The sequence below is a fragment of the Hyalella azteca genome, unplaced genomic scaffold (assembly GCF_000764305.2).
Source record: "Hyalella azteca isolate HAZT.00-mixed unplaced genomic scaffold, Hazt_2.0.2 contig5139, whole genome shotgun sequence".
NCBI classification, from domain to species: Eukaryota; Metazoa; Arthropoda; class Malacostraca; order Amphipoda; family Hyalellidae; genus Hyalella; species Hyalella azteca.
In genome coordinates, this window is record NW_025935338.1 from 642,422 (window position 1) to 669,729 (window position 27,308).

General features: G+C 38.6%; 1 protein-coding gene across 2 annotated transcripts; it reads right to left on the minus strand.

The window, feature by feature from the left end:
- LOC108679396 (polycystin-2) lies at positions 1-26,147 on the minus strand. 2 transcript variants are annotated; one of them, XM_047880297.1, is made up of 19 exons: positions 26,041-26,147; positions 20,732-20,917; positions 16,061-16,171; positions 15,410-15,543; positions 13,050-13,181; positions 11,867-11,994; positions 11,313-11,397; positions 10,685-10,824; positions 9,667-9,895; positions 8,764-8,883; positions 7,772-7,882; positions 7,177-7,266; positions 6,635-6,787; positions 6,082-6,311; positions 5,459-5,589; positions 4,850-4,955; positions 3,844-4,001; positions 3,288-3,358; positions 1-2,520 (listed from the first exon to the last, which is right to left on the minus strand). In XM_047880297.1, exons 2-19 carry the CDS (start codon positions 20,913-20,915, stop codon positions 2,515-2,517), a joined length of 2,319 nt encoding a protein of 772 aa, XP_047736253.1. In that variant the 5' UTR covers positions 20,916-20,917; positions 26,041-26,147; the 3' UTR covers positions 1-2,514. The 2 variants fall into 2 exon arrangements, with proteins under 2 accessions (XP_047736253.1, XP_018023502.1); XM_018168013.2 differs by having other exon boundaries at positions 20,732-20,934.
- Positions 26,148-27,308: the final 1,161 nt, after the last annotated feature.

Here is a 27,308-nt window from a genome sequence, read left to right on the forward strand (position 1 = left end):
TTTGCGGGAATTATCTTCATATCAATTCAAACAAATTCTGACAGATGCAATTGATTGCAATTTGCTGCTTTGAGGTCAGGCGAAGGAGAACTTAACATCCTCTCAACACGAGGATCTAAATTTGTAAAACATGCCGATCTCAAGGGTCCAATTTATGTAAGCAATAAATAGGTATGCATTAGGATTTTGTTAGCTTGAAAACATGTTGACGGTAACGCACAAACTTCAATTCTAATTTCAAGGTATAGGCAATCACAATAAGCTAAGTTTAGTGATTAGTAAACCGGCATCCCAGAAATTTTTATTTCCAGAACTTAGTGCTGTATCATTAGTTAGTCGACACTGAAAATAAATAAACAGCTTAGAATTAAGTAACATGGTAGCAGAAGGGTTGATCTCTCCTGTCAGGACTTTGCTCTTGTTTCATCTCCATAAGTCGAGGCGAGTCCAAATTCCATCATTAAAATGAAAGCTAATGATTCACGATTTTACCGAGTACAACGACGAGGAATTATAGATACGGTCTTGAAGAGATTACATCAAACTTTTCTAAAATGAAAATGCTTATGAAAAAGTAAATTTTCCTCTATATTAAAAATTTAATTAATTTTCAAGGACTTCACAGTAAACTAATGGCGACGAGAGTGAGCAGAACAGGAGCAGCAGCCTTGCAGCTACGCTTGAGATCGAAAGATTATTGCCACCCAACGTCCAGCAACTGCCCCTCTGGTTCGGATTATAATTTATTAATATCTTGAACATGATTATTCAGAACACAGTATGCTTCTTGATTTCTTGATTATTAAAATAAAGGTAATGAAATATCTATTAATGAACTGAAGCATGAACTATTGAAATTATTATCTCGACCAACAGCTGGTTTAATGAACGTTATTGATAAGTAAGGCAGGGTGATCGAATGATCATAGCGTTACGTAGACGTTGAGGGCAAATACGGCGTCACTTATATTAATGACTCAAGTCTTAACAATAGTTTTAAATAGGCAATATTATACGAGTAAGTTTGTACAAAGCAGCCATAGTACTCTCTCGGATGCACCTTACTGATATCTGCGCAGAATATACATAAATGAACACAGATTTAGAGAACACACAAGTGCAACGCTTATATAATGAGGAATAAAAACTGATTATAATAACAATGCTAATATTTAAATTTATCTCATTGCGGCTTTAAGTAATAGCTGTTTCGAACAGCAATGTAATTACACAATATCAAGGCAAAAACAAACTAGCATGCCAACACCCTCTTGGTAGGTACTAGCATCAACAGGGTCTGATGCACTGCATAGATCAAAATAAGTGGTATCGGCGCATCTTATAGGTTGCGTTTATACAGCAAGCCAGTCATGAAATGCAACGAACTACAACGTATTGGCAAATGCCGAATGAAAACTAACTATAAAACTGCTCTTGGTGATAGAAAAATTTAAATTGTTAATTCCTTTATACGCTTAAATCTCCTAATTGTGTATAAACTTAAGTGTGAAGAATTGCTAAGAAGACGCGAGACAACTGCATTAGTTTCAAGCAAGAGATAAGTCACTTTTTCTATTGACAGAGATTTTCTGCTTTAGCAAACTCAGACATTTAAACGTGACATTTTACGACTAGCGTAGAACTCGTAGTGCTAAATCAATCTAATCTGCATATCAACGATTTAGTTAAGCATCGAAAAATACGGCTGTAATGACTTCAAATACCGGTATAATGAACAGACTTTTTGCAAGCAATCAATTACTGAATGGTCTGGTGTAAACTAAAATAACTTTTAATGAACTTGTAACGTATACCATAGAAGTATACCAAATAGGACTTGCGGATTGAGGACTGACATAACACTCATGTAATTAACGTACAATAATTTGATCCATTTTCAAATGTCCAATTACCAAACGCAGATCTCTAACATCGGCGCCATGCAAACTAACTTCAGAATAAAGCAGTAAGCAGAAGAATAAATAGTGCAGGCCAATATATATGTCACGTGAAGAATAACCAGCCCTAACCACGAGTATAATCACAAGGCTTTGACGAGTCCTATTGAATGCAGAATGCGATTCTAGAAGAAGCTCCTATCCGACGAGTGTAAATCTAACACTCAAATAAAACGCATAGATTTGAATTGCACTTCAATATTTTCATCCAATTTATATTAAATTTTCAATGAGTACTTATGAATACAATTACAATCAACCACTAATATTTCTGAACGGTCTCGGTAAATGCTACTGGCTAATGCGTCTAAGCACTACACAACTATTTCGTTGCTAATAGAGAGCTGGATATTCGCGAGTGTAATGAAAAATTTTCCCTTGCAACGTCACAAGGATCCAACAATTGCCAATTAATTATATTCTGAAACTCATCGTAGCGCTGCGACCGACTCAACTTTAAGATATATGAGAAGAAAATCGTTGATGTAACGCCTCTCGTGCAACATCCTGTTCAACATCTTCCTAGCTCATCTTCACGAGGTAGCAAGAGAAGTGTCTAATTCTGCAAAAAAAGACCAATGTTCGAATCAATCATTACTATTGAATTATAACATACACTATAATTATAACATACAAAAGTGCCCGACGCCCCGACCGCAACTTACAATCAGATTTACGGACTACTTTACTGTTCGCTGGTGTATCCGACCTGATCTTGCAGTAAGATTCAATAACTGCATTTAATCAGTAATCAATATATCAATACATTTTAAATAGGGACTTACAAATACGAAAGTACGACCTGAACATACTATCAGATTCACCGACTCCTACCACTTGTGAGCCACTCATGGTTGAACTATATAAGGTTGACCCACGAGAAGTTCCGCCTTTCAGTTCAGCTTTCTTGTTACGTCACTGAGATCAAGAAACGTAAACAAATTCGTCATTCCCACGACGGATTGGTTGACTGGTTTGATCGCATTTCGGTGATTGGTTAATGCCCGTGATGTCACTGAGATCAGTGACGTCACAGGCGAACAACGAACTACATCCGCACAAATGGGCTTTTGATGGGTCAACTTTATACTAGTTCAACCATGTGACATGTGAGCCACTTACCAACACTTCCTACATAACTAGCGATATTTTTTAGAAAAAGGCATTGCAGTTATTAAAACAATTGCATAATTGTTACTAATGAATGAGAATGAAGCTTTGCAGTAGTGAGGAAGAAGAATGCATGGCAGCTACGTCTTAACAATTATCAATATTATTAACAAATATTATTTTTGTTAATAATAAGGTATTAATCTTGGATTACTGTACCTTATCATCCCAGTCGCTGATCTCCTCCCTCACCAACTTCTCCATGTGCTTCCTCTTCTCAGCCTCGTCCACTGAAACCGAATAACATTATCAACAATAATAATATAATGTAATCAAATATAATATACTTTAAAATTATATGATATAATTAAGTGGTGTCAACTTTGATTAGCCCGTGTTGGCATGTAGCCGATTTTGAACCACAACCCGGTCGCTATGCCTATTTTGACCAGAACTTTCACACTCAGCGCGAGTCTCAAAGCCGTAACTCGTTGTTTCAATCTTCGATATCTAACCCACCTGCCAGACACATTAATATCGACTGTCTAAACCCGTTTGTTTTAAAAATTATTTTTCCATCCATAGGGTCTATTTTGTCAACCATTCTTTGACGAATAAAATGTGGCCCATAGAGTTTACTATTTTGGTAATAAAAAAAGCTGCCCTAATGATTATCCTCAGTATTTTTCGACACGAACCAAAGTAGATGGTCACATTAAATTCTTCCCATTTAAAATTATATAAATTAACTCTGGACAACTGCTGAATTACGTACGTGAATCATTCTCAGTTATTGTGTCGAGTATCTTCGACATGACGTCACGTCGCTTGTTCTTGGTTTTTTCCATGGTACCGAGTTTTACGAGCACTGCGTCTATCTTGCTTACGATGCTGCCGATGCTGTGCTCCAGTCTGTCCACCCGACGCTGCAGGCTGAACAACGCAAGTATATAATGTAAATGAAGTCTCATAGAAGTTGATACAAGGTGAAACGTACACAAAAATATGTAAATATCTAAAATTATCTTCTATATTGTATCAGATAATACAGAGGAGTGGGAGATGCTCACTGAAAAACGCATATATATAATGTACAAGGGAAGGCTCATAGAAGTGGGGATAAGGTAAAACGTACACAAAAATGTCTAATTTAAAGACGGCCTGGCACTGTTACGTCCGAAACCCGTACTATAGATACTACGGACACATAGAATGAACCAGATAATAGAAGGTTGAGAGGAAGAATGTAGGTGCCTAGCATATAACACACCCAAAACTGCAGGTTTTTCTTCAACTTCATAACCTAAAAACGACTTCATGCTATACAAATCAAGCATTTGTACAAACGCTAGCGATATTAACGCACTACCTTCCTTCAAGAATTCTAATTTTTTTACACATTTCTTTCTTGGATACAGCAGTTGAAACCGGAGCATCATGTTCCCAGATAAACCAGTGAAATATAGTACCAAATTACGATGAATTTTTGCCGTCGTTTGGGTCACACTGACCTATTTTTGGCCGATTAAAAGTCGTATAAGTTCTATGTCTGCTCTTTGCTCGTTCTGTGTTCAAGAACTATTTGGAGGATGTCACTTACTAGGACAATGTCCCATACATTTTTCTTAGTGAGAGGAACGTTGAACGTGACAATTTTATAAGCATGCAGCTTGCTCTGTGCGTGGTCGTGGTCAAGAAAAACTGTGTCACTATTTGGACAATGACCCATTAACTTGTATTACTTGTATGAGTATGGAACCTATACAAGCACACAGCCTTACACGGAGAACTCCTCGAAGGCGACGCCGCTGATGGTGGTACCCACTGCGGAGGCCGAGACCGGACGCTGTGGCTTCTGTTCTTCGGGCTGCTCGCGCCGGATTTGTTCTGTAGCACGAGACGAGTGAGAGAGAATGTGCTTTAGGGAATTACAAGTATGGGAATAATCACAAATAGGAAATATGCTCCAGCTCCTACGAAGCCAGACTGGAACTAATATCCAAATAGCAATACATTTTGCATTTACAGCAGGTAAAATGTTGTTCAGACTTGTTGTTCAACGTATTGAAGTAGTTCAGTAAATTTTTTGTGGTTAAGTACCGGTAGCATACTAGATCCAGAATAGATTTGTCCACTTTACTTAGGTGTAAAATTCAAGAGTTTTTCTTTTTCTATGATGTATACACTTTTTCATTAGATCAAATACCGAAACAAAACTGGCTTATGGTTCCTGCACAAAATCCCACGCTGGATCCTCTCAAGACGTTCCTGCATAAAATTATATCCTGGATCCTTTCAAGAGGTTCCTGCACAAAATTATATCCTGGATCCTTTCAAGAGGTTCCTGCACAAAATTATATCCTGATTAGTGGTGCAAAAAAAGCTCTCACTCTCGATGTCGATGCGCTGTCCCTCCAAATCCTTGAGCATCATCTTGACTTCGTCCACCTCGAGCGTGCGGTTGCCGTCCAAGTCGTACTTGGCGAAGAACATCTCGATCTCCATGTCGGAGAAGTTGCACCTGTGTATTGTACGCATGACTCGTGTAAGTTTAACTCACAATACTGCCTTCGATATCCGAATGTTAAAATTTACCGAATGGATGTCCGAGGCGAGTTAAAGGTTAAAATGATAAATCCTGCCTTCAATATGCGAAAGCAAATGGTTATCGAACGTTTAGTGAAAACTAAAAGGAATTATATCACTTTTCATAATCGGACTTCAAAAAACCTAATTTCATAGTAGTATAATTTATTCCAATCGCAGCAGACAGTATAATAAAAATGTTCAAGACAAAAATTTAGTTTTCGTACTACGGTAACAAACAATAATATACCTATATAGTTATTTCCTTCATAATCAATTCCACGAACAAACATATGATGAACACAGTTTCCCTTCTTCAAACTAAGTATATTAGCGCGTTTGTAAAAAAATACCATTATTTCTTTAAAAGCCAGGCGTAAGTAAGTGAAATATCACATGAATGACCTAATGAAAAAATAGCACGAACTTTTTGAGGTTGTGTCTGATTTCCTCGAAGGTGAGATGGCCATCACTGTTACCGTCGGAGAGCTTGAGGGCGTTCTCGACATCGAGCAACTTGTCGCGCTTGCCAAGCTTGCCCATCATGTTGTTGTAGCCGCGCTTGAAGTAGTCTGCGATCTCGAACTCACTTCGCTGGCTCGCAATTTCGACTTTCACTTCTGAATACGTGTCGTTGATGATGGCCAGGAACATGTTCTGCAAATAAAGTACAATGTTGAAATGGGTTTAAAAATTCAGTGCAGACGTTTTTTTCCATAACAACATGACTTAGATTCATATTTTGATAGAAACAGAAAATGAATCGGCAAACTGTTGACAGTTTAAGATCTATTATATCTATGTAAATATGCATTAAATATAAATTTGGTTGTATGCAGAGACAATTCGATCCGTAAATCACTGACGCTTTTGAAAATGAAATTGTAACATTTTTCCATTGTTTATGAACTGATTTAAAAATTAGGACTAGAAACGAATAGTGACAATTTTTTAGAAAATAATGTATGAAGCAGACTCACGAGCAGCACGAAGAACACGAAGAAGACGTAAGTCAAGAAGAAAATAGGGCCAAGAATCCTGTTGGCTTCCTCCATGTCTTGGAAGTTGAAGTCTCCCAAGATGGTGCGCAGCAGCGTGAACGTCGAGCTAATGAACGAGTTGTAATCTTCGACCTGATATTGGGCAGCAATTCTGATTAGTAGCGATGAAAATTCCAATTGAAATTGTATTATCTCATTAGATAATTACAATAATTAAGTGAAAAATTAACGGGAAATTTTGTCCATAATGCAGAAAGTTCACCGAGCGCTCAAATTAGAGGCGTATCGGAAAGACCTTCTGCATTGCGTCGAATTACTCCTTTCCAAAAATTGTAGATATTAAGGTTCTCATGCTAAAAACTCACGTCTGGGAAATTAATTTGAAACCTTTTAAATTCTCAGGAATTTACTCTGGACAGCGTAAAAATTTACGACGAAGAAGTACGACGTAAAAATTTAGTCGTACTTCTCCTTAGTTGTATCTTAATTTGCCTAAGGTGCTAAGAATATTTTCGACTAACCTGCGTGCCGAAAAGAAGGTAGCCGAGTTGAGCGTACGCGAAGAAGACGATGAAGAACATCACAGCGAACCCTGCGAGATCTTTGGCGCACTGCAATATAAGGGCTTGGTTAAAAACAGTCCTCAGACCATTACAGGCAATTATGTGGGCACGAAAAAACAGTAATTATTATAACGGCGTATTCTTAGGCAAATACGGGAAATCAGAGACATGCAAATGATGAATGTAAATTGCGCTGACTGAAGGACCGTGATACTTGCAGGATACAGTCATTAAACCACACGAAAAATATCATTGTGCATGAATAAACATGAGAATGAACAAAAATAAATCATTAGTAACATAGAATTTTGACTTTATATACCTACCTACATTCACTTTCATCACATAATCATGGAATACCACATTAAACAATCATGAAATTTGGTTTGGGTTCATACATGACGGATTGACGGTACAGAAAATGCTCAGCCAAAGTTTTGAAACCGAGTTACTGATTGCTAAACAAAAGTAGAAAGCAGCAACGCATAACATAAATGAAATAGGTAAAAAAAGTAACTCAATTGTGATTTAAAAACGAAACGTAAAAGCTCACCCTTGAGAGCGTGGAGCTTAGCTGCGTCATTGTCTTATTGAAGGAAATGTACTTGAAGAGCTTGAGCCAGGCGAAGAACACGCACACCGCAACCACGCTGTTGTATTGCACCTGCATGACAACATCACGTTAACATAGCGCCACCACGCTGTTGTATTGCACCTGCATGACAACAACACGTTAACATAGCGCCACCACGCTGTTGTATTGCACCTGCATGACAACAACACGTTAACATTGCGCCACCACGTTGTAGTATGTCGCATTATTTGCTGTTTAGTGTATATCAAATTATATCTTATTAGGGGCAAATACCAGCAAGCGAGTTCCAGCGATAAGCCCAAACTCCCACAAATTATTTTACAGCTATGCAGGAGCATATGTTCAGTCTTAAAATGCCTAGCAAATTACGGACCAGGCAATAAGTCCAGACGAAGCAATGCAGGAGCATATGTTCAGTCTTAAAATGCCTAGCAAATTACGGACCAGGCAATAAGCCAAGCAGCTGTCTCAATCAATCGTCAGTTATGGAAAGATCGGGTTCCAAAGGCCGGATCCCTTGTGAATCAAGTCACGAAAAGTTCAAGAATCGGCAACAGGCCATGGGCCTATTTCTTCAACGCCGACAATTACATTCTATTCAATGTTGACAATTTTAAGAACCTGCTGCTACAAATTCGAAAAATTCCTGCGGATTGAAGTTCAGGTGAGAAATTTTGCTCGGAAAACATCATCATCTCTGTAACTTGAAAAAAGGCTTACAAAATCAAAAAAGTAGACTATTTTAACAACAAGCACGAGCACATAGAGTTTTACTCGTAAGAATGCAAACGAATGATCATTTTTAGCGCATGGTTATCACGGATCGTAATGGTTTCATATACAAGCACAAGTACATCGAGTTTTACTCGTAACAATGCAAACGAATGATCATTTTTAGCGCATGGTTTGGTATTTATTATATTAGGTATGGTTTGGTATTTATTACAAACCGCGGCATATCCAAGAACTTCGAAGTTAGCGTAGTCGTTCGGGTCGTGGAGAATCTCCTTCAGCTTCCCCGAGATCGTCATGGTGGAGTAAACGCTGTAGCCAATGCACCCAAGGGAGAGCTGTCGCGACAATCATGTTAAAAACATATCACGAACATAAGAAAATTAAACAGATATATAAGTTTTCGAAGAATAAATATAAGATTTTTTCATCAAATACAAAATTTGTATCAACTAAATATTAATTTTATTCGGTAAATTTCAAGATTTTGTGACAGCATACGAGATTTTGATTAACAAATTTTAAGATTTTGTTCGACAAAATACAAGATTTATTTGAAAAAATAAAAGATCTTGTTCAACGACATAAAAGTTTTTTACGTAAAAAAATTGTTCAACAGACCCGTAGATACTGCATAGCTGCTTGATACCAACCGTATGAAGTGAAAAGCAAATAACTCACTCAAGTTGTCGACACAAGAAGTTAAAGATTGAATTACTCCACAGTATAAACTATAAATAAACCAAAAATACACTATCATTCATTCCTATAGGGCAAAAAATATTCATGTACCAGCTTTGATGAATATTTTTGTGGCGACCTTCAAAAATATATTTTTTAAAAGGTCGCCACGTGGAAGGTAAACCAAATAAACGTCGCATGCAAACGATACTTTGTTAATCAAAATGTAAGGCTGATACCCACATATGCGATGACATGAAAGGTAATTGTATAATTTGAAAATAAACTAGGAAAATTAAAAAAGAATAGTTACCAAAAAATAACATGATACAAAGTGCCTAACTTGATACTTCATGTTATCTCAGTATACTTGACCTTTATTTTCATATACTTGAACTTCACTTCATACTACATACTGGAACATTTGTTCGGGTACTCACGAGAATAACTAAAAGATCGAGGATGTTCCACACGGTCTTGAAGTAGGACCACTTGAGCACGGATATCTCGATGGCCTCCTCAACCAAGTAGTAGAGGATAAAGAAGCAGAAAATGAACTCGCACGCCATGATGAAGTAGTCGAAGGCGGAGACGTAGCGCAGCAGCTTCACAGTCCTGAACGTCCACGACGGGATCACACCTCCGGTCGCCGGCAGCTCAAACACCAGCCTGTAAGTACAAGGGGCTGTAATATCAAAAAATATTTACGAGTTCGTAATTCCATCAGATCACTGACTGCTAAACCTAACAATTTTATACAATAAATTGACCATTACGTGTACTTCAAACGCTACACGTACATGGGCCGCTATGGGTACTACTTAGGCCGCTGCATGTACGAGTATTTATAGTACAGTCCCACGACGTGAAAGCAACACGTAAACATAGTACTATGATGCAACTCATAGACAAATTAAGTAGAAACGAAACAAGAATTGCACCAAGTTAGAAACAAATCAATTGACGATCGATAACGAATGGTAACTTTAACCAGTTCTTAAAGTTCAGAGTACCAAGATTGGCGCAGAGAGGTGCGGGTTCGATCCCAGCTCTGTGCGCCAGTTTCTGGTCAGAGTCGGCGAGGAGGCCGGGCGGTTAAGCAAAGAAAATTTTATGAAGTGAGTTGCGAGTTCACGCCCGCAACAAGCTGTGAACGTTCTGCTATGATCAGAATCGGCGACAGGCCTACGGCCTAATAAACGCTGAAACCAATACAACTTGACGGAGAAGAGCTTGAGGTTGGCGTTATAGACGTTGTCTGACTTACTTGATGCAAAAGAGGTTCTCTGACTCACTTGATGACGTAGAAGAGGTTGATGGCCTATTCTTCAGTGCCAGCATCACTATGATATGTTGGCGTTATCTGACTCACTTGATGATGCAGAAGAGGTTGATGTTGGCGTAGTCTGACTCACTTGATGATGCAGAAGAGGTTGCTGTTGGCGTTGTCTGACTCACTTGATGATGCAGAAGAGGTTGATGTTGGCGTTGTAGACGGTGAAGTCCAAGAAGACGGCGCGGGTGCCACGTTCGATCCAAAGGTTGCTGCGGAGATCTGCTAAGATGGCCTTCGATTCATTCTTGTTGTCAGCCAAGTTCTGCACATCAAATCATTACAATCAATAAAATGAGGGGAAAAAACAGGCAGAGAAATAAGGAAGAAACAGGGAATAATATCAAAATGCGCAGCTTTTTTCGCCGATGTGTTTGGCGTACCGACCAAGTTTGGCGCGAAGAAAAGGGCGCATCAATGCTATGTACAAAAAGTACCGCACTATTAGGACAGTATTACCCATTTATTCATTTTTGTAGTTAGTAAAGAAAGTATTATTTCGCTACCAATGCCATTTAATGATTAATGATTGTGAGAAATTATCTAAACTTCTTCTCCTATATGAAACAATGTTGTACTCAGGCGCATCACTCGCCATCATTCGCGCTGGTTAGTAGGAAGCAACATTCGTTATAATTAACGCAGGTTTATCAGAAGAGACGCATCATTCGTTATCATTCACGCAGGTTCATCAAAAGCATCATTCGTTATCATTCACGCAAGTTTATCAGCAGCATCATCGTTACCATTGACCTTATATGACCCGCCGCCGCTGTACGTGGCAAGTTTGCCCCAGTGAGCGAAGCCGTTCAGCTCCTGCTGCGACGAATAGCTCCACCTGAGGCAGAATTTCTTAATTTTTAATTATTTTACATGTATTAGACATGCGCGTGATTATGAATAGGCGTTTATGAAGGTCCATTTTTCGAAGAAATTGAAATTACTTTCTATATAAACAGCGAATGCGCCATTGCCGGTTGCGAATCTTAACATAATCATGCTATGCTCGATGAAAATTTATAATTTGCCGCACAAGATGAAACCTTCTCGAAAACTATCAAGTTAGGTGTAAATATACTTTAGCTATTATTAGGAAAATGCAATATAATAATCCTATGTTAGTGAAGTTTACAGCATTCAATTTGCAACACATGCATTTTGCTCATGATCCAAGCGTCGCCAACATTAAGAGTAAACCTGCAGAAGCAATGAATTCTTAACATTAAGAAGTACAAAATTAATGAATCTATTTTTAATCCACATGGCGTTCTCAACAAAAAAATTGATGGTATTCATCAGTGGCTTACGCTGAAGTGTTGTCCATTTTGCCGAATGGTTGCTTGTCGACTTTATTGTCGTCGTATGGAGCGTAGCACTGACGGATGGCATTCTTGAAATCAGCGTGCACTTCACACGAGTTATTCGTCACTCTTACCTGTAAGAATTAAACAATTTAAAACCACTGCTCATATGTAAATTTATAAAGAGACAATACGGAAAAATTCCGAGGCGTGAGCCAATATTACAGCGAGCATTATTACACAGAGGTTCTCGCACTTGTTCTATATACCATGCTATGCACGCTGAGTTTTAATTTTTACGCAATATTTTCTCGCTTAATGGATTTCCGGCAAATTTGGTGTTTACCCAAGTCAAGAAATTCATGTCGAAGCGATACAGCGAGGTTGCTCCCGAGCGCGATAGTAAAAACGTAAAAACGTTATTTATTGTTATTTTCCATACTTCGGCCCTGCGTCCGAAGCTATGTCAAGATAATTAAGAGTCTTGTGCGAAGATACTTTCCAAACGTCAAACTTCATGTTGTTCTGGTAAACAGTTTTAAAATCGGTTCTTTCTTTAGATATAAAGATATGTTCCCTGCTCATATGCGATCGTCCCTGGTTTATCAATTTCGTTGTACACAATGTGCATCTGCGTACGTCGGGATGACGTCACGCAATCTTTATTCCAGGGTCGCTGAGCATATGAGCAGGAGTTGTAGAACCGGACCGTTGCTATCGCGCCCCCCTCATTCGGCTGTGTGCATTCACGCCGAGCAGTGTGATGTCCCCGTTTCTGACAGTGACTTTAGAGTGTTAGCTTCCACCTCCGGTACTTCAGATTTGCGTATTTTAGAATCCTTGTACATTTTTAAACTTGAGTCCAGTTTGAATTAAGCTCTTAGTTCCTATCCCCTTAAAATTGTGAATATAGGTATAGGTTTTTGTGTTCTAGTAATTGTAAATTTGTTTTTAATTGCGTTCTGTGCTTTTAATTGTATTAATTTGTGACTCTCTATATAAATTCTAGATTCTACGAACTGACGATGGAGCTGGACTCCGAAACGTTTTCTATAAATATATGAATTTTTGTGGACTATTCTTTGCTTTAAAATTTTTATTTATTAAACTTGCAATTTCAGCAAACATGTAACATCAATATTTTGATTACGACTATATAGAAATTAACATAAAAGTAAAGAATGACAACCTGTCTGACTCGCGGCAACCCCAGCAGGCGGTTCTCGTAGAGAATGTTGCGGTCCTGAGGTGCAGTGGGCGACTGTTCAGCGTCATACCAGTTCTCCCAGTACAGTCCGTCCAACATCACGTTCTCGTAGAACTGAGGTGAAACTCAACGTAGAATTTGCAAGCGTGATATATCAGCAGAAAATAAATAACAAAATAACGAGTTTCGCCTTGGAAGTAGGAGAAAATAATTAACTTTAGCCATGCTGATTAGGTAAAACTGTACCTACATACATTCAGTATAATTTTAGCGTAGTAAGAAACGATTTTAAACCTACCATCCGTTGAAATGGTTCGATCACAAGTCTTTGCGAAAAACTTCGCAGTCTTTTAGATCTGCGAACTAGTCAAGAAAAGTACAAGAATCGGCGACAGGCCTATCCAGGCCTATTCTTCAATGCCAAAGATACTATACTATACCCTACTATACTATACTATACTAACTATACTATACTCAGAGGTGGGCAGTAGCGCGCTACATGTTCAGTAGCGGTAGCGGTAGCGGCTCTACATTTAAGGCAATGTAGCGGTAGCGGTAGCGCCCGCTACATATTTAAGTAGCGATACGAGGTTTTGCCGCTACAGCGCTACCGCTACATTTATAGATAAAGCCTTTAGATTTTACTTAAGGGGACCGGCTACCCTCCAACAAAACTTTTTTGTTTACAGACGGATCGTTTTGAAACTTGGTACACAGATGTAAAACAGAAATCTAAGACCTTTTTGTTCATGTAAATTTAATAAAAAAATGAAAGAAAAAGTGGAATTAATAGAAAACGGCAAATAAGGGGTACTCTAAATAAGTTTATAACTTTTTGCAAATCACTTGCTACAATGTCGAGACACATATCATTCGATTTGTAACAACAATATCTAGCGACTGTAGAGCCCCGATTTTTTATTTTCCTCGTCGTTTTTTTCGCGTTTTTCCCATTTTTTCACATTTTTACCCCCTCCCCCCAACCTTCCTCCCCCTCCCATATATAAGTCAAACCATGCACATATTAAAAAAAAGGCTTCTAGACTCGCTAGGTATTGTTTTTACAACACTTCTCTTTAACTTCACTTCTTGTTTGTCTGTCTGTCTGTCTGTCTGCTACAAATCTTGTAATCAAAGTTTAATACACTTCTACGTATCCTATTGATCTGAAATTTTGCAGACTTGTGTAAAGTTGGAGACAATGCATGAATCAAATGTCAAAATAAATGATTTTATAAATTAAATTTTTTTTTTTTACAAATCGAATCGTATGTCTCTCATTGCCGTAGATTAAAAACTGTTGGAGTTATAATTTTTTTAAGATGGCGTTTTTTTATTTTGAAATTGTTCAGGGGTGCCAAATAAAGTAAGATTCATGGAAAACAGAAGAATATGCCCAAAAAGTCTTGATATTCAAGGTACCAGCACACGTCTTTAGACGCATTTATGTTCAATTTAACGTGAATAATAGGCTATAAAAGGGACTTTTTATAAATAAATATATACATAAAATATTCATTTTACATAACTTTACAACTGCATTACGCAAAAACTATTGCATGAATATCCATGGTAGTAGCTTTGTTAAACGCGTCTTGTCTATAGCTTTCGAACGAGTGCAAACACTTCGCAATTAATCTAAATAATGACGTATAAATACCATTTATTTGTAAATAATGATATAAAATGATCATTTTTTAAAAGTTCAAGACTGCATTACACTAAAGTATTGCATGTACATCTATGGTAACGTAGTAGCTTTGTTGAACGCGTCTCGTTTGTAGCTTTCAAACGAGTGCAAACACTTTGTAATTAACGAGAGTAATGATCTATATTTACAGATTTAATTCAAATAAATCTTTGTACATATTGTTAAAGAATGTTCATATATATATTTTTAAAGTTGTTTTACGCAAAAATTATAGCACGCACAGGCATGCGGTAAACTGCGTTAGACGCGCCTTTTCAGCAGCTACAAAATGATTCAAGAAAACGGTAAAGGCAAAATTTCCGATTTTTAGGGTAGCCGGTCCCCTTAATAGTATTAAATATTATTCAAAAACCAGCATGATACATACATAATATAAATTACAGAATAAAACTGTACGAAAGATTTCGGTGTAATGTTGTCAACCTCAGCCTGTTACTAGTGTCAACATAGGCTAATGTAGCGCGCTACATTTTACTGTAGCGGTAGCGGTAGCGCCCGTTACAATCTAGTGGGTGTAGCGGTAGCGGTAGCGCCCGCTACATTTAGAGCATGTAGCGGTAGCGGTAGCGCCGCTACATTTCCAAGTAGCGCTGCCCAGCTCTGACTATACTATAGTTGAGAAGGCACTCACGTCCCAGACGTCAGAGAGGACAGCAGCCTGCCTGAAGGAGGCGGTGTTGTCGTCAGGGAAGGGCGTGTCCAGGAAGAGGTTCGTCAGGACGCTCGTGTAGTAGTACATGGACGTCGACGCCGAGCCAAACGTCACTGGGCAAATAAACGTTCGTTTGACAAACGTTGGAGACGCCTTTAATGTCTCCGAATCGCGGAAGTCTTACGGTTCTAATGTCAATGAACTAATAAAAAATAAAGGTTCGTTTGACAAACGTTGGAGACGCATTTAATGTCTCCGAATCAGTGCAGTTTTATGGTTCAAAAGTTACTTAACAAATAAAAAATGAACGTTGGTTTAACAAACGTCGAAGACACCTTTAATGCATATGAATCAGTGCAGTCTTGCAATTCAAAAGTCACTGAACAAATAAAAAATGAACGTTGGTTTGATAATTGTCGGAGACGCTTTTGATGCCTCCGAATCAGTGCAGTCTTTTAGTTCAAACGTCATTGAACAATTAAATAAACTCTGAATGATGACGTCGGGATGACGGAGTTCAGAATGGTGAGCTTCAGAATAACGTGATTCTCAAATTGCAAAGATAATCTTCATCAGGCAACTCCGGGCTGCTGGTTCATACAAGGACATAAGTATGGTCATTTGGCTCACTGATGCAGAGGATGACGAGGAAGAGCAAATAGACGACGAGCTCGCGCAGAGTTGTCCTCACGTACACCTCCCTGTCGTCGCTCTTGGTCATCTGACGCGTGGCCCACATGCCTGTACGTGTAAAAAATAAAACACTGATTTCATTTCACTTAAACCCTGAGCGAGGAAAGGGAGGGTGAGATATGAAAGTATACAAGTTTAATACAAGTATATGTATAATAACGAATAATAATAATCACTTACAAGCATAAAAAACGCTCAATAACATTCGTGACAATGACACATTTTTAAATTAGACAAAGATTTCAAAACAAACACGAACAACGGCAGCATATTTCATTTCCCAGATACATAACGTGATAAAAAAAACGAAATAGGAAGACGACAGGATGAGATTCACACGCCTTACTCACTTCTGAGAACTGAAGACATTACAAGAACTTTGAGAATCTACTAAGCGACCGAACATCGTGCGGGCGCTGTTAACTTAGGTGCTTAATGTGATGCAGAAACTGAATAGAATCTTCGGCTCTCTATGTAATGCGAGTTTATAAAATAATAATATATAATGATGTCAGTATTCACTAGGCCATGTTGGCCTGTACATATGTAGGCGATTTTTCACCCGGCCACATTACCGGCCAGAATTTCCACAACTAGTTGCGGGTTTCGAACCTCTAACTCGCTGCTCTAATCTTGATGATCCTAGACCCACTCGGCCACTGATCGTGATAGCATAAGCATGTATTGCTAACATCGAAATACTAAACTCGGAGCTACCAATAGAGCACTAGTTACGCTTTAAACGATATAATTGATGAATTTCTGATCATTTGTTGAAGTCAACGTCAGCCTACAGACGAAGATCAACCACTATTAATTACCTAATCAATTATCAACAACTTAAACGGAGTTTTTGCACGTCAGGCAAATGAATTTATAATGAATAACGCTTCATGGCGTTGAATAACGTTCGGCCAGTGCGCACAAGTTGAAGTTTCTGCATGTCAAGTAAATGAATCCATCCTGAATAACGCTTCGTCGACGCTGAATATCGTTAGGCCAGTGCGCATAAGTTGAAGTTTCTGCATGACAAGTAAATGAATATATCCTGAATAACGCTTCGTCGCGCTGATTATCGTTGAGCCTGCGCGCATATATGTTGAAATTTCTGCAAGTCAAGTAAATGAATATATCCTGAACAACGCTTCATCGCGCTGAATAGGTATCGTTAGGCCAGTGCGCATAAGTTGAAGTTTTTGCATGTCAAGTATAAATGAATCTATCCTGAATAACGCTTCGTCTCGCTGAATATCGTAGGGCCTGTGCACTGGTAAACACTCGTATCTTGCAGTTGATCGTCACGAATCGATGCGTGACGTCAGCAGAGGTCAGGCACGCGAGGGCGCTCGGCGCGGAGTCGTGGCAACGACACCAACATCTCACTTCCCGCTGCACTGCCACGTACCTATCAATGCCTAAAATAATACCGGACCTATGGAATTGATTCTTTACATTTATTTTGAGAATTGTTTTGTGGAATATGAGAGATTTTGCGGATTAAAATGCTCCCGAAATTGAACCTCATCTAAATTTGTGAAGTGGCCTCCGATGACGATGCGTTAACAGACACGTGCAGCAACCTAACTACTTAGACAGCACAGCTGACGATATATAGGCAAATCAACGAGAAAATAACGTAAATCGACTCTCCCCACCACAAATGACTGAGGGTAATTCTCATGTACGGCAAGAAGTGAAGATTTGGTCATAAGAGCTGTGTTGTTTTTTTCAATTGCCTGTTGAAAAAATTTAACATATGCTCGTAGATGAGGCCTTAACTAGTCGCGGCGCGCCTGGCAGCAGCAACTAGCGGTCATGTTATTGATCAATCAATGGCATGTGCAATCATTTTCGGCGGTTGGCCTTGGCTGTATAGTATATGCATTGAAATCTTACTGGTGACCTCATACCTACTAGGGTAATGAAATATATTTTCAAACTCGTTTAAACATTTCAGTTCAACATAAACGCATGATGTAATTAAAGGTTTTTCTGAAATTAAAAATTTCACACTCTTATACTAGGTACTTGTTTACGAGCCTGAAAAATAATTTTTTTCAAATTTGTTCCAAACTGGTACCTACTCAGATTGGTCCGTTTTTTTCAACGGCTAGTGAAATACATGGTACCTAAAAATATGTTCCGTGTTCACTACCCGAGCGGGAACATATGCAGAGGTGCCTTGAGCTTTCGCCTATACAGGGCTGCACCAGCCAATAATCGATGATTGGCGATCTCGACTAGCATCGCATGACTACACTACGATAGAAATCTTCAAGCCATGGCCCTAAAAACTGCAAATTGAAGTGCGTTCTTTAACCTGACGAGAGTTTATCAAAGAGGCTATCGCGTAAAACTGCGAGTAAACAGCGAATTCTCGTTGATCGCTAAACTTGGCCTTCATAACCGCTGGTTGACGTCAATGGTTGAAATGCGCTGTAAATATCCCACTGACGTTGAACTGAGTCAACTGAGGCATATAGGCTTCTGAGTGAATTGGCGTTAACTATCTACTATCTAAGCCGCACTGATGATTGATAAATAGTGCAGTCGCCATCGCTTAGTAAAATACAAAAAATGCTCAGTACACACTGGTGATTCACGTAATTGAAGAACAAATAAAACTATGTTGTTAACTTCTAAACAGAAACATTTCGAGGAGCTCTTTGTGACAAGTGTCAACAAAGTTTTAGAACACATTAAAAAGGAAGAAAAATATAAATACATTAGTCATTTCCACGTAAAGGAGGGAATGCATTACATTCAATGACCCTAACAAAATTTAGAAGCGGGTCAGACTCTGATATTGGTGCCGCCTGGGACTCACACGAGAATCAGCCGCTCTATACTGTATATAGTATCCGCTTCGGCATGTATTTGAATTACAACTTATGAGTAGCTTACAAGCTCGGTATAACTCGGCTGGTTAACCCAATTCTTATACTCTCACGAGACTATAAAGTCGGAAAGGAGATTCTGCCAAGACGATGACTTCCATCGGGTAGCCAAGTAGACCCAGAAAAACTCTATGCCGAATGTAGCGACTCCTGAACAGAAGCCTAGGCGGTGCCCGAATTTTGTAAGGGGAGTCGATTTCATGGTCTGGCTAAGGTTCCATTTCTTTAGCGTTTATGAGGCAACCTCAACAGTGAAAAAGGAGCGATCCTGCAGCCTTGGAAGGATCGATGGAACAACTACAGGAGAGCGCATGGATGCGTATAGTGAGGAAGTGAGAGCCTTCATGCGCATGAACCAAGGGGCGGGATGATGGGATGAAACAGACCATCTAAATAACTGGGGGATGAGATAAAGCAAAGGCTTGGATGAAATATGCGCGAGAATGAACAAATATGGCTGCGTTAATTTGAACAGGCCCTTTGGGGGCCAGGAATGAACCAAAGGCTGAGATCAAATAATAAGCTGGCATGAACTATATATGCGCTAATATTAAATGAGAACTAGGATGAACAGATAACTGATATTATTTGATGGTTTGGATTAACTTGTCATGAAGTTGAAACGAACGCTAAAAAGAATTATAGGCTAGAATCAACAACTAGGATCAATGAACGAGGAGCTAGAAAGAACTTGAGAGCTAGGAAGAACTTGAGAGCCAGGAACAAGGATGCAGCACGAGCTAAGAAGCGTGTAAGAAACGCAACATTCAGCGCCAGAGCGACCAGCAAGTTAAAAGACGTCATATGAGCCGTCGGTACTTTTTTCAAGTTTTATAATAAAATTCGGAATTGGAACCGTACGAGAGAAGGTAAAAGGTTAATCTCACTGTCTCTGTGAGCGCGTAACGTTATTCAAAACATAAATAATCTAATGATTTGCATTCCATTCCATATTGCAAATATTTTTATCTTCAATATTAAATGAAGCAGTCCAAAATGTAATAGAAAATGTCATTACACGTTCAAAGTAATCGAATAATCAGTTGATTAAAACGAGAAGACCTCAACAAGAGTCGCACTGATAATATGCAAGATGAGATGTTGTCAGGTGTCACCATGGCACCCAGAGACTTCCATTTGCCAGCAGGACAAACTTTTGCATCGTTGCTACAACACTGCACTCACCTGCCGGTAGCTCCCAATACTTGCAATGAGTGTTCTTCATATCCATTTACGAACGAATTAACTATGTGACTTGATGAGGCCAGGCATACTTTTTTTACTGATTGACACAGTTATTTTTCGTTTCCTGTACAAGGCTAAACAAAATCACGAAAAACGAGTTCCATTGGGCAAGTTGGTCGGCATCGGTATCCGCACTTTAATAATAATATTATATGAAAAAACAAAGAAATATAGTGATGTCAACTTGTTTGGAGCCACTCATTTGCCGCTTATTCTCTGTTTTGACCATCTTGCCTGTTTTGACCAGATCGAGTTCCACAACTAGTTGCGAGTTTCAAAACCCCCCAACTCGCTGCTCTTGTCTCAATGGTCTTAACCAACCGACCAAATTGAGTTTAAGAAGTTCGCATTTCAATAGTTAGAATTAGGAGTATTATATAAATACTTACGTCCTTAAAGCAGTTAGTGATGTTAGTATTATTCCAAAATCCATTAAAATATAGCTCTAAACTAGAATAAAACTCACCACAGAAGCATTCCGTGAACTTAGGCCAGCATCCCTTTTTGGGTTCGACTTCGCCTACGAAATCCTCGTCGCCCACGAGGGCCTTCTTGTCGGTGAGGGCGGGCGGGCCGCCGCCCCTGTTGCGGCCGCCGCTCCACGCCTCGCGGCCGCTGTTCTGCGTCGACGGTCGCACCGCGTCGCCCATTTCTGCCACGGACGGATCACTGCACACGATTATTAATCGTAAAATTATTAATATTAAATGATTATTATTCTCTCATCGCCCATTTCGGCCACTTACGGATCACTGCACATGATTATTAATGGTAAAATTATTAATATTCTCTCATCGCCCGTTTCTGCCACGGACGGATCACTGCACACGATATTTATTAATAATAAAATTATTAATATTAAATTACTAATAATCTCTCATCGCCCGTTTTTGCCACGGACGGATCACTGCACACGATATTTATTAATAATAAAATTATTAATATTAAATGACTAATAATCTCTCATCGCCCGTTTTTGCCACGGACGGATCACTGCACACGATATTTATAATTAATAAAATTATTAATGTTAAATGATTAATATTCTCTCATCGCCCATTTCTGCCACGGACGGATCACTGACACCATCGGAAGTGTTTTGTGACAAGCTTATCACCAGTTCTAAAATTTAGATAATACAAGAGACAATCAGAAAAGCCTAATTTAAACGAAGAAGGAGAAAACCTGGCAAATGAAGAAAAAACCAAGGAACATAAAACCTAACGATCAACAATTTCAAACGGATAAAAACCTATCAAATGATTCATGTCAATTGATGATTATGATTAGATTTGTTAGCTCGAATAACATAGCTCGATATGTATCAGTCAATCCATACCTCAAATGGCTCATGACAATTAAGAGATTGCGGTGGGAATCCAGAAATCGATCCAAAATCGACCTGAATTTTTTAAACAAACGACCCGCTATTTCGCCCATTCACCGCCAGTTTACGTTTTTTTTTTTTTTTTTGCTAAGTTTTACAACATCCCATCGAGCTTAAATATGATTCAGATAGAAAATGTTTGAGCAGGTTACCGTATTGCACAGTCATCATTATACGACCAATTTGTAGTGCTTGACCTAAATACCGCAATAAACAGCATGTCTGGTACTCAATGATGGTATTTTTTGATGCGTAAACTACACGTCTACGAGAAAAAATATGGAAAGAAGTAGTTATAAAATCATCAATGAGGTCCTCCGTGTGTTGTTTTCCCATGCGACACATGGACACATCACACGGAGCATTAGATATAATAAACACATAACTGGTGCGCGTGTAATCTTTGGTTCAGTGCAGGATTTCTTCTAGTGGGGATCGGCGGCCACACAACTTTTGAAGTAAGTTAACGAAGTAACTTGGACACATACACTGCATCAATTTCCATGTTACTCTCCAGTAAAATGACGATAAAACAACGTTGACTACGAGCAGATTTCGTTAAAACAACGTTAATACAACGTTATTTTCATTTCAAAGTCAGATGCCTGTTGAGTATGAATTGCTTCGACTTTTGAATGTAGCTCGAGACACAAAGTAATTCTAACGTAATATTAAATTAATGTGCACGTTTCGGGCTAGGTAATCGAGGAGAAATGGATAATCTTGTGCCGAAATCTTGATTAAAGATTTCTGTTTCTCTATTCCAATATCTCTAGAAGAAGTAAATTTTATAGCAGGAAGGAAAGGGAACATTTTCCACTTAGCGAGCTTATTGTGAAATAAAAATCACTGGGTTTAATTAATAATCAATGCCAAGTCAGAACGTCAACAAACATCTTATCGTTGAACTGACCTGTCCAAGTCCGTGAAGCTCGTAACAGTCGACATTTTGACGTTAATACACTAATTGTACTCGGTTAAACTCGTCTATAATTAAGTTATAAACGGCGGTATTTTGCACTAATTTCTCTTTGTACACAAAGCTGAAACTCATTTTTCTATCTAATAAAAAAGCATACAATCTTCTTATAGAGGAGAGGTAAAATATTTCGCATACAAATCATGCGTCATGGTTACAAATAATTCAACTCTTGCAACGGTAAACGTGGAAATAAGCAAAAATTTAAATTCTGAGGCTAGTGCAAGAAAGTGCCTCGAATTCCAAGAAACATCAACTAATACGCATTTCCCAAAATTACGTCGATTGAATGCGCAAATCGCAGTTGAAGAATTTCTCAAATCAGGTCACCATGCTCAAAACGTTCGATATAGGTATTACGTAATTGAACCAGCTAATATCAAATTAAAATGTGCCTTCAATGTGATTCGGTATCATTAAGTTGCTGATATAAATTCACGCTGTATATATAATTTTTTATTTCGTGATTTAAAAAAATCGTTACAAGCATCGCTGCTTGCGTTTGAGCAACAACTCTTTTGCAGATGTCATATTTTAATTATTCAGCGTTTTAGAGGGTATTGCTTGGGAGAATGATTAGCAGAGGCTTGGTAATTGCCCGAGGCATGATAACGTAGCTTTAAACACTAAACGAACCATGCTCAATTAAATCTCTTAAATATGTTAAACTTAATTCTGTTCATTTTTATTAATAGCTGCGCTCGCATGGCCATCACATGGCATTCTCAGTTTCGTTTTGATTTGAAAAATATTCAATTCAAAGTGAATTAAAACTATTAATTTAGATCGGAAACCTTCGTAACCACATGTCATATCAACCGGTAGGTAATAATCTACGGAGGTCCCCTTCCTTACATTTTACTTTACTACGCAGATTCAAAAACATTTCTCCAACCCGCATTTCAAACTGAATATCACAATAATATACTTTCGAGAGTTTGACGGGATAACATTTGCAAAATTTAAGCATCAATAATTAATTATCAATACGAAAATTGTAATAGTGGGAACCGGCCGCACCGAAAGAAAGTTAACAACCGCGATCAAGTTAATTGTACCACACAGGAGGCATGACACTGATTCGACAAAGTCGAAACTGAACAGAGCTTATTTCGCCACCAAGAACAGTAGACAACTGAGAGATAAATTGCTGTGATATAAATGAGTGGTTATTATCTTATCAGTAAGGAGATCCTCAAAAATAATGGAGCTTCAGGTGCGCGCTCAGGCGCAATTAAGCTGGCTGACTTGGTGCGAGAGACTTGATGGTTCTGCGACACAAGCACTCTGAAATATGAGTGAGACTGTCCAAAAGCGATTGTGTGGGTCATCCCGACTTAGTTGTGCCCGGTAAAAAGGTGTTTCGGTGCTATAGTGCAAAAAGTGCGTCGCTATTTGGAAACATAACCAATCATTTTTAGCGTATTTTCTCATTTATGGAAAAAGGTGCTATTGTGCTCGTCATGTCCGTCCGTCCGTGACTTCACATTTGGCGCATTTTCTCATTTATGGAAAAAGAGGCCTGCCCGCTGCACTTATCGCAATGAAAACTGATCTACGTATGAGATAATGCGCTCTGTCACTCACTGCAGTGAGTACTGATCTAATTTTTAGCGCATTTTCTCATTTATGGAAAAAATGCACCATTGTGCTCGCCATGTCGATCTGTCCGTCCGTCCGTGACTTCGCGTTTTCGTCGACGAGAAAATGCGCTCTCTGTTGCACTCACTGCAGTGAGTACTGATCTAATTTTTTCCTAGTGTTAAGATCGCATGGAAGGCGTTATTTATGGAAAAAATGCACTATTGTGCTCGCCATGTCCATCTGTCTGTCTGTCCGTCCGTCCGTCTGTGACTTCACGTTTTCGTCGACGAGAAAATGAGCACTCTGTCACTCACTGCAGTGAGTACTGATCTAATTTTTTCCTAGTGTTACGATCGCATGGAAGGCGTTAAAAGTACTACCCGGCAAGCGCGGCTGCCTCTCAAATGCATTCTAAAACTTCCCGAACGAAATCTAATTTGGAAGTAATTGTTTTATCTTAATGAATTTTTTATTCCTTATATTCACGTGAATTCGACGAGAATGGGAAAAAGAGGCAAAATGGACAAACGGTTCTGCTCTTAACGTTTTTGGCTTGAAGCATAATGATAGAGGCTTATTGTTATAGCGGCTTCCAACGCGCATGATTGACAATAATAAAAATGCTGTTCTCTATTTGACATTATTCGCACTCTATAGCGAATAATTTATGTTCGACACAAATGCGATAGAAACAAAATGGTAGCCTTCTTAATTATTCCGTCCTGGTCTTTCTGTGCGTCTCCAGGGTGCTCCACCAAATACAAACTTGTCAATGGCGACCGGTAGGGAATATCCGAATATGCAATAGTATTGAATGTTTCTAATTCTAAACGTATCCAGAAAGTGTGATAACTTGACAATATTTAATAGTGGCATCAATATAATAATGTCTGTTTGTTTGAAAAAATGAAACTACATTAAACTGTGTAGATGACTCCCAACAGTACGATAGTAGAACAGATTCAGCAACTGATATTCAATAGGTAGCTATATTGATCACGATTTGGATTTGAAGTGGGCTAAATATCCATCGCTGTCAACGTCGAAATTTCAAAAATTTTAAATGTAAATAATCAATAATAATGATTAATGAATAGTTTATTTGCGAGACGTTGGAGTAACATAATTTGTTAGAATTAGGTTATGTTAGTTTTCTAGTAGTTCTTAAAATATGGCTCTAGCACGTGTCAACAACACTCAATCGCGGACGCCAACTACCAAATTGCGAGTTCCTGGGAGGCTGGGATTGGTGAAATTTGGTGATAATGCCAGTTCTGAGATTCTTTCGTTTGAAAGACAAGATTACTGTACCACTACATTCAGAAAACTAATTTCTTTGTGGTATTATTGCAGATTAACTACATCCAAAAAAAGGGTGTTTTTTTTTTAATTATATGTTTTTTGGGGTGTAGATTACGAATCTGATATCCATTTTTGGCGGTCGGCATCGGAAAACCGATTTAGAAAAAAATCGGTTTTCCGATGCCGACCGCCAAAAATGGATTTCAGATTCGTAATCTACACCCCAAAAAACATATAATTAAAAAAAAAAACACCCTTTTTTTTGGATGTAGTTAATCTGCAATAATACCTTCTTTGTTTATAAGAGAATCAATTCAAGTAGTCGTCAGATCATGGAGCTGAAAGAGAATGTGCGATCGTGAGCAGTAGGTACGTGTGTTCGATTATACCCTACTTAGAGTTAGATGCATGAACAATGTTAGTCACTGACGTGCAAAACTGTGCCAGTGTAAGAACAGTTAGAAACGAACGCCAAAATCTTTCATTAGTAGCAAAGAAAATAGAGTATAACTGTATACTTTACCTGATGCAGACGCTTCGCGTATGAGAAGATCTGGATTCAGGTCTGCCTTGACGAAACAACACAGTGCAATACCAACCTCACGACTGCCGTAAGGCTAATGCCCAGTTAGTGTCGAGTCGCCCGCTGTCTAGGTAGCCGTGAGCCACACAATGCAGCCTCACATGACTACGCGTAAACACAACCACGTTCAAGGGCCAATTTTTTCAACCGCGCATTGCAAGGCAAAATAAAGATATATACTGACGTTATTAAACCTTGTCCTTTAAATCAGTTCGAAACTAAAAAATGAATTTAGAATCACTTAGTTCCTCAAAAGACGTTTAAAAAACTAGATTTATAAATCCTAAGTAGGCAATTATTCTTTCGTTTAATAATGACTTCTATGCAGATTAAGGGAACTAAGTTGCTCTTTTGCGTTTAATTTAACTGAAACAATTATAGCTCATGCATTTTCGAACATATTTGAATGCAGACGAGAAGAATGCAGAAACTAAACGTCAGTGCGGCCAGCCCTAACCGCTCAAGCACTTTTGCGACGCATTTTCATACTGTTTTCCACGCTTAAGTTGAATAGCTTTGTTGTTAATTAGATCGACATCGTTTTCGATTTGAAAAGCTTCTGCGGGGGAAAACCTGTTAAAGCTTGTCGTTTGCCGTGCTAACTAAATACGAAGCGGACAATAAATTCTTCGACGCCTACAGGATAGTATTGTAAATAAATAGCTGTGTTTTTATTGGGTCAACATGGGTTTCGATTTGATAAACTTATCTTCGAAAACTGCCGAGAAAATTCGTTTCAAAGTGTCGCCGGAGCAGTCAGCATGTTACCATTAATTTAGAGAGGTATGGGTAGGGCAAATCTCATTTTACTGCAGCAGCCTCCATACTTTATCACTCTTTTTGATCAATCTGGCGTTCCTAGATGTACATTTTACTTTTTACCTCGTTCACAGATGTCGTCAACTTTGATACAAGCATATATTATAAAGGTATACATATTTTCATCTCTCTATAAGCCCAGGAAAATTGAAACTTGAAAAAGGAATTAAATTTCATCCAATTGGGCCTAATATATGTCTATTGAAATATGTTGTGTGAATTTTTTTCCAATATAAACCGGTTGAGTATAATAAGAGCGATTCACGGTTATTTAACATTTAGTCTCACCAAAGTGCCAGAGTAGCCAGACTGATCAACTGTAGTCTAACTTTTAAGAGGACGTAAAGCTGTCACGATGTTTTCAAAAGTTTAAACTGTAAACAGACAAA

Coding starts and splice junctions, on each gene's coding strand:
- LOC108679396 (XM_047880297.1), bottom strand. CDS start 20,915: ATGGGCGACGCGGTGCGACCGTCGACGCAGAACAGCGGCCGCGAGGCG. Junction 11,398..11,866: donor AAAATGGACAACACTTCAGC/GTAAGCCACTGA, acceptor ATTCTGCCTCAG/GTGGAGCTATTCGTCGCAGC. Junction 6,312..6,634: donor TCGTGTTCTTCGTGCTGCTC/GTGAGTCTGCTT, acceptor CTTTATTTGCAG/AACATGTTCCTGGCCATCAT.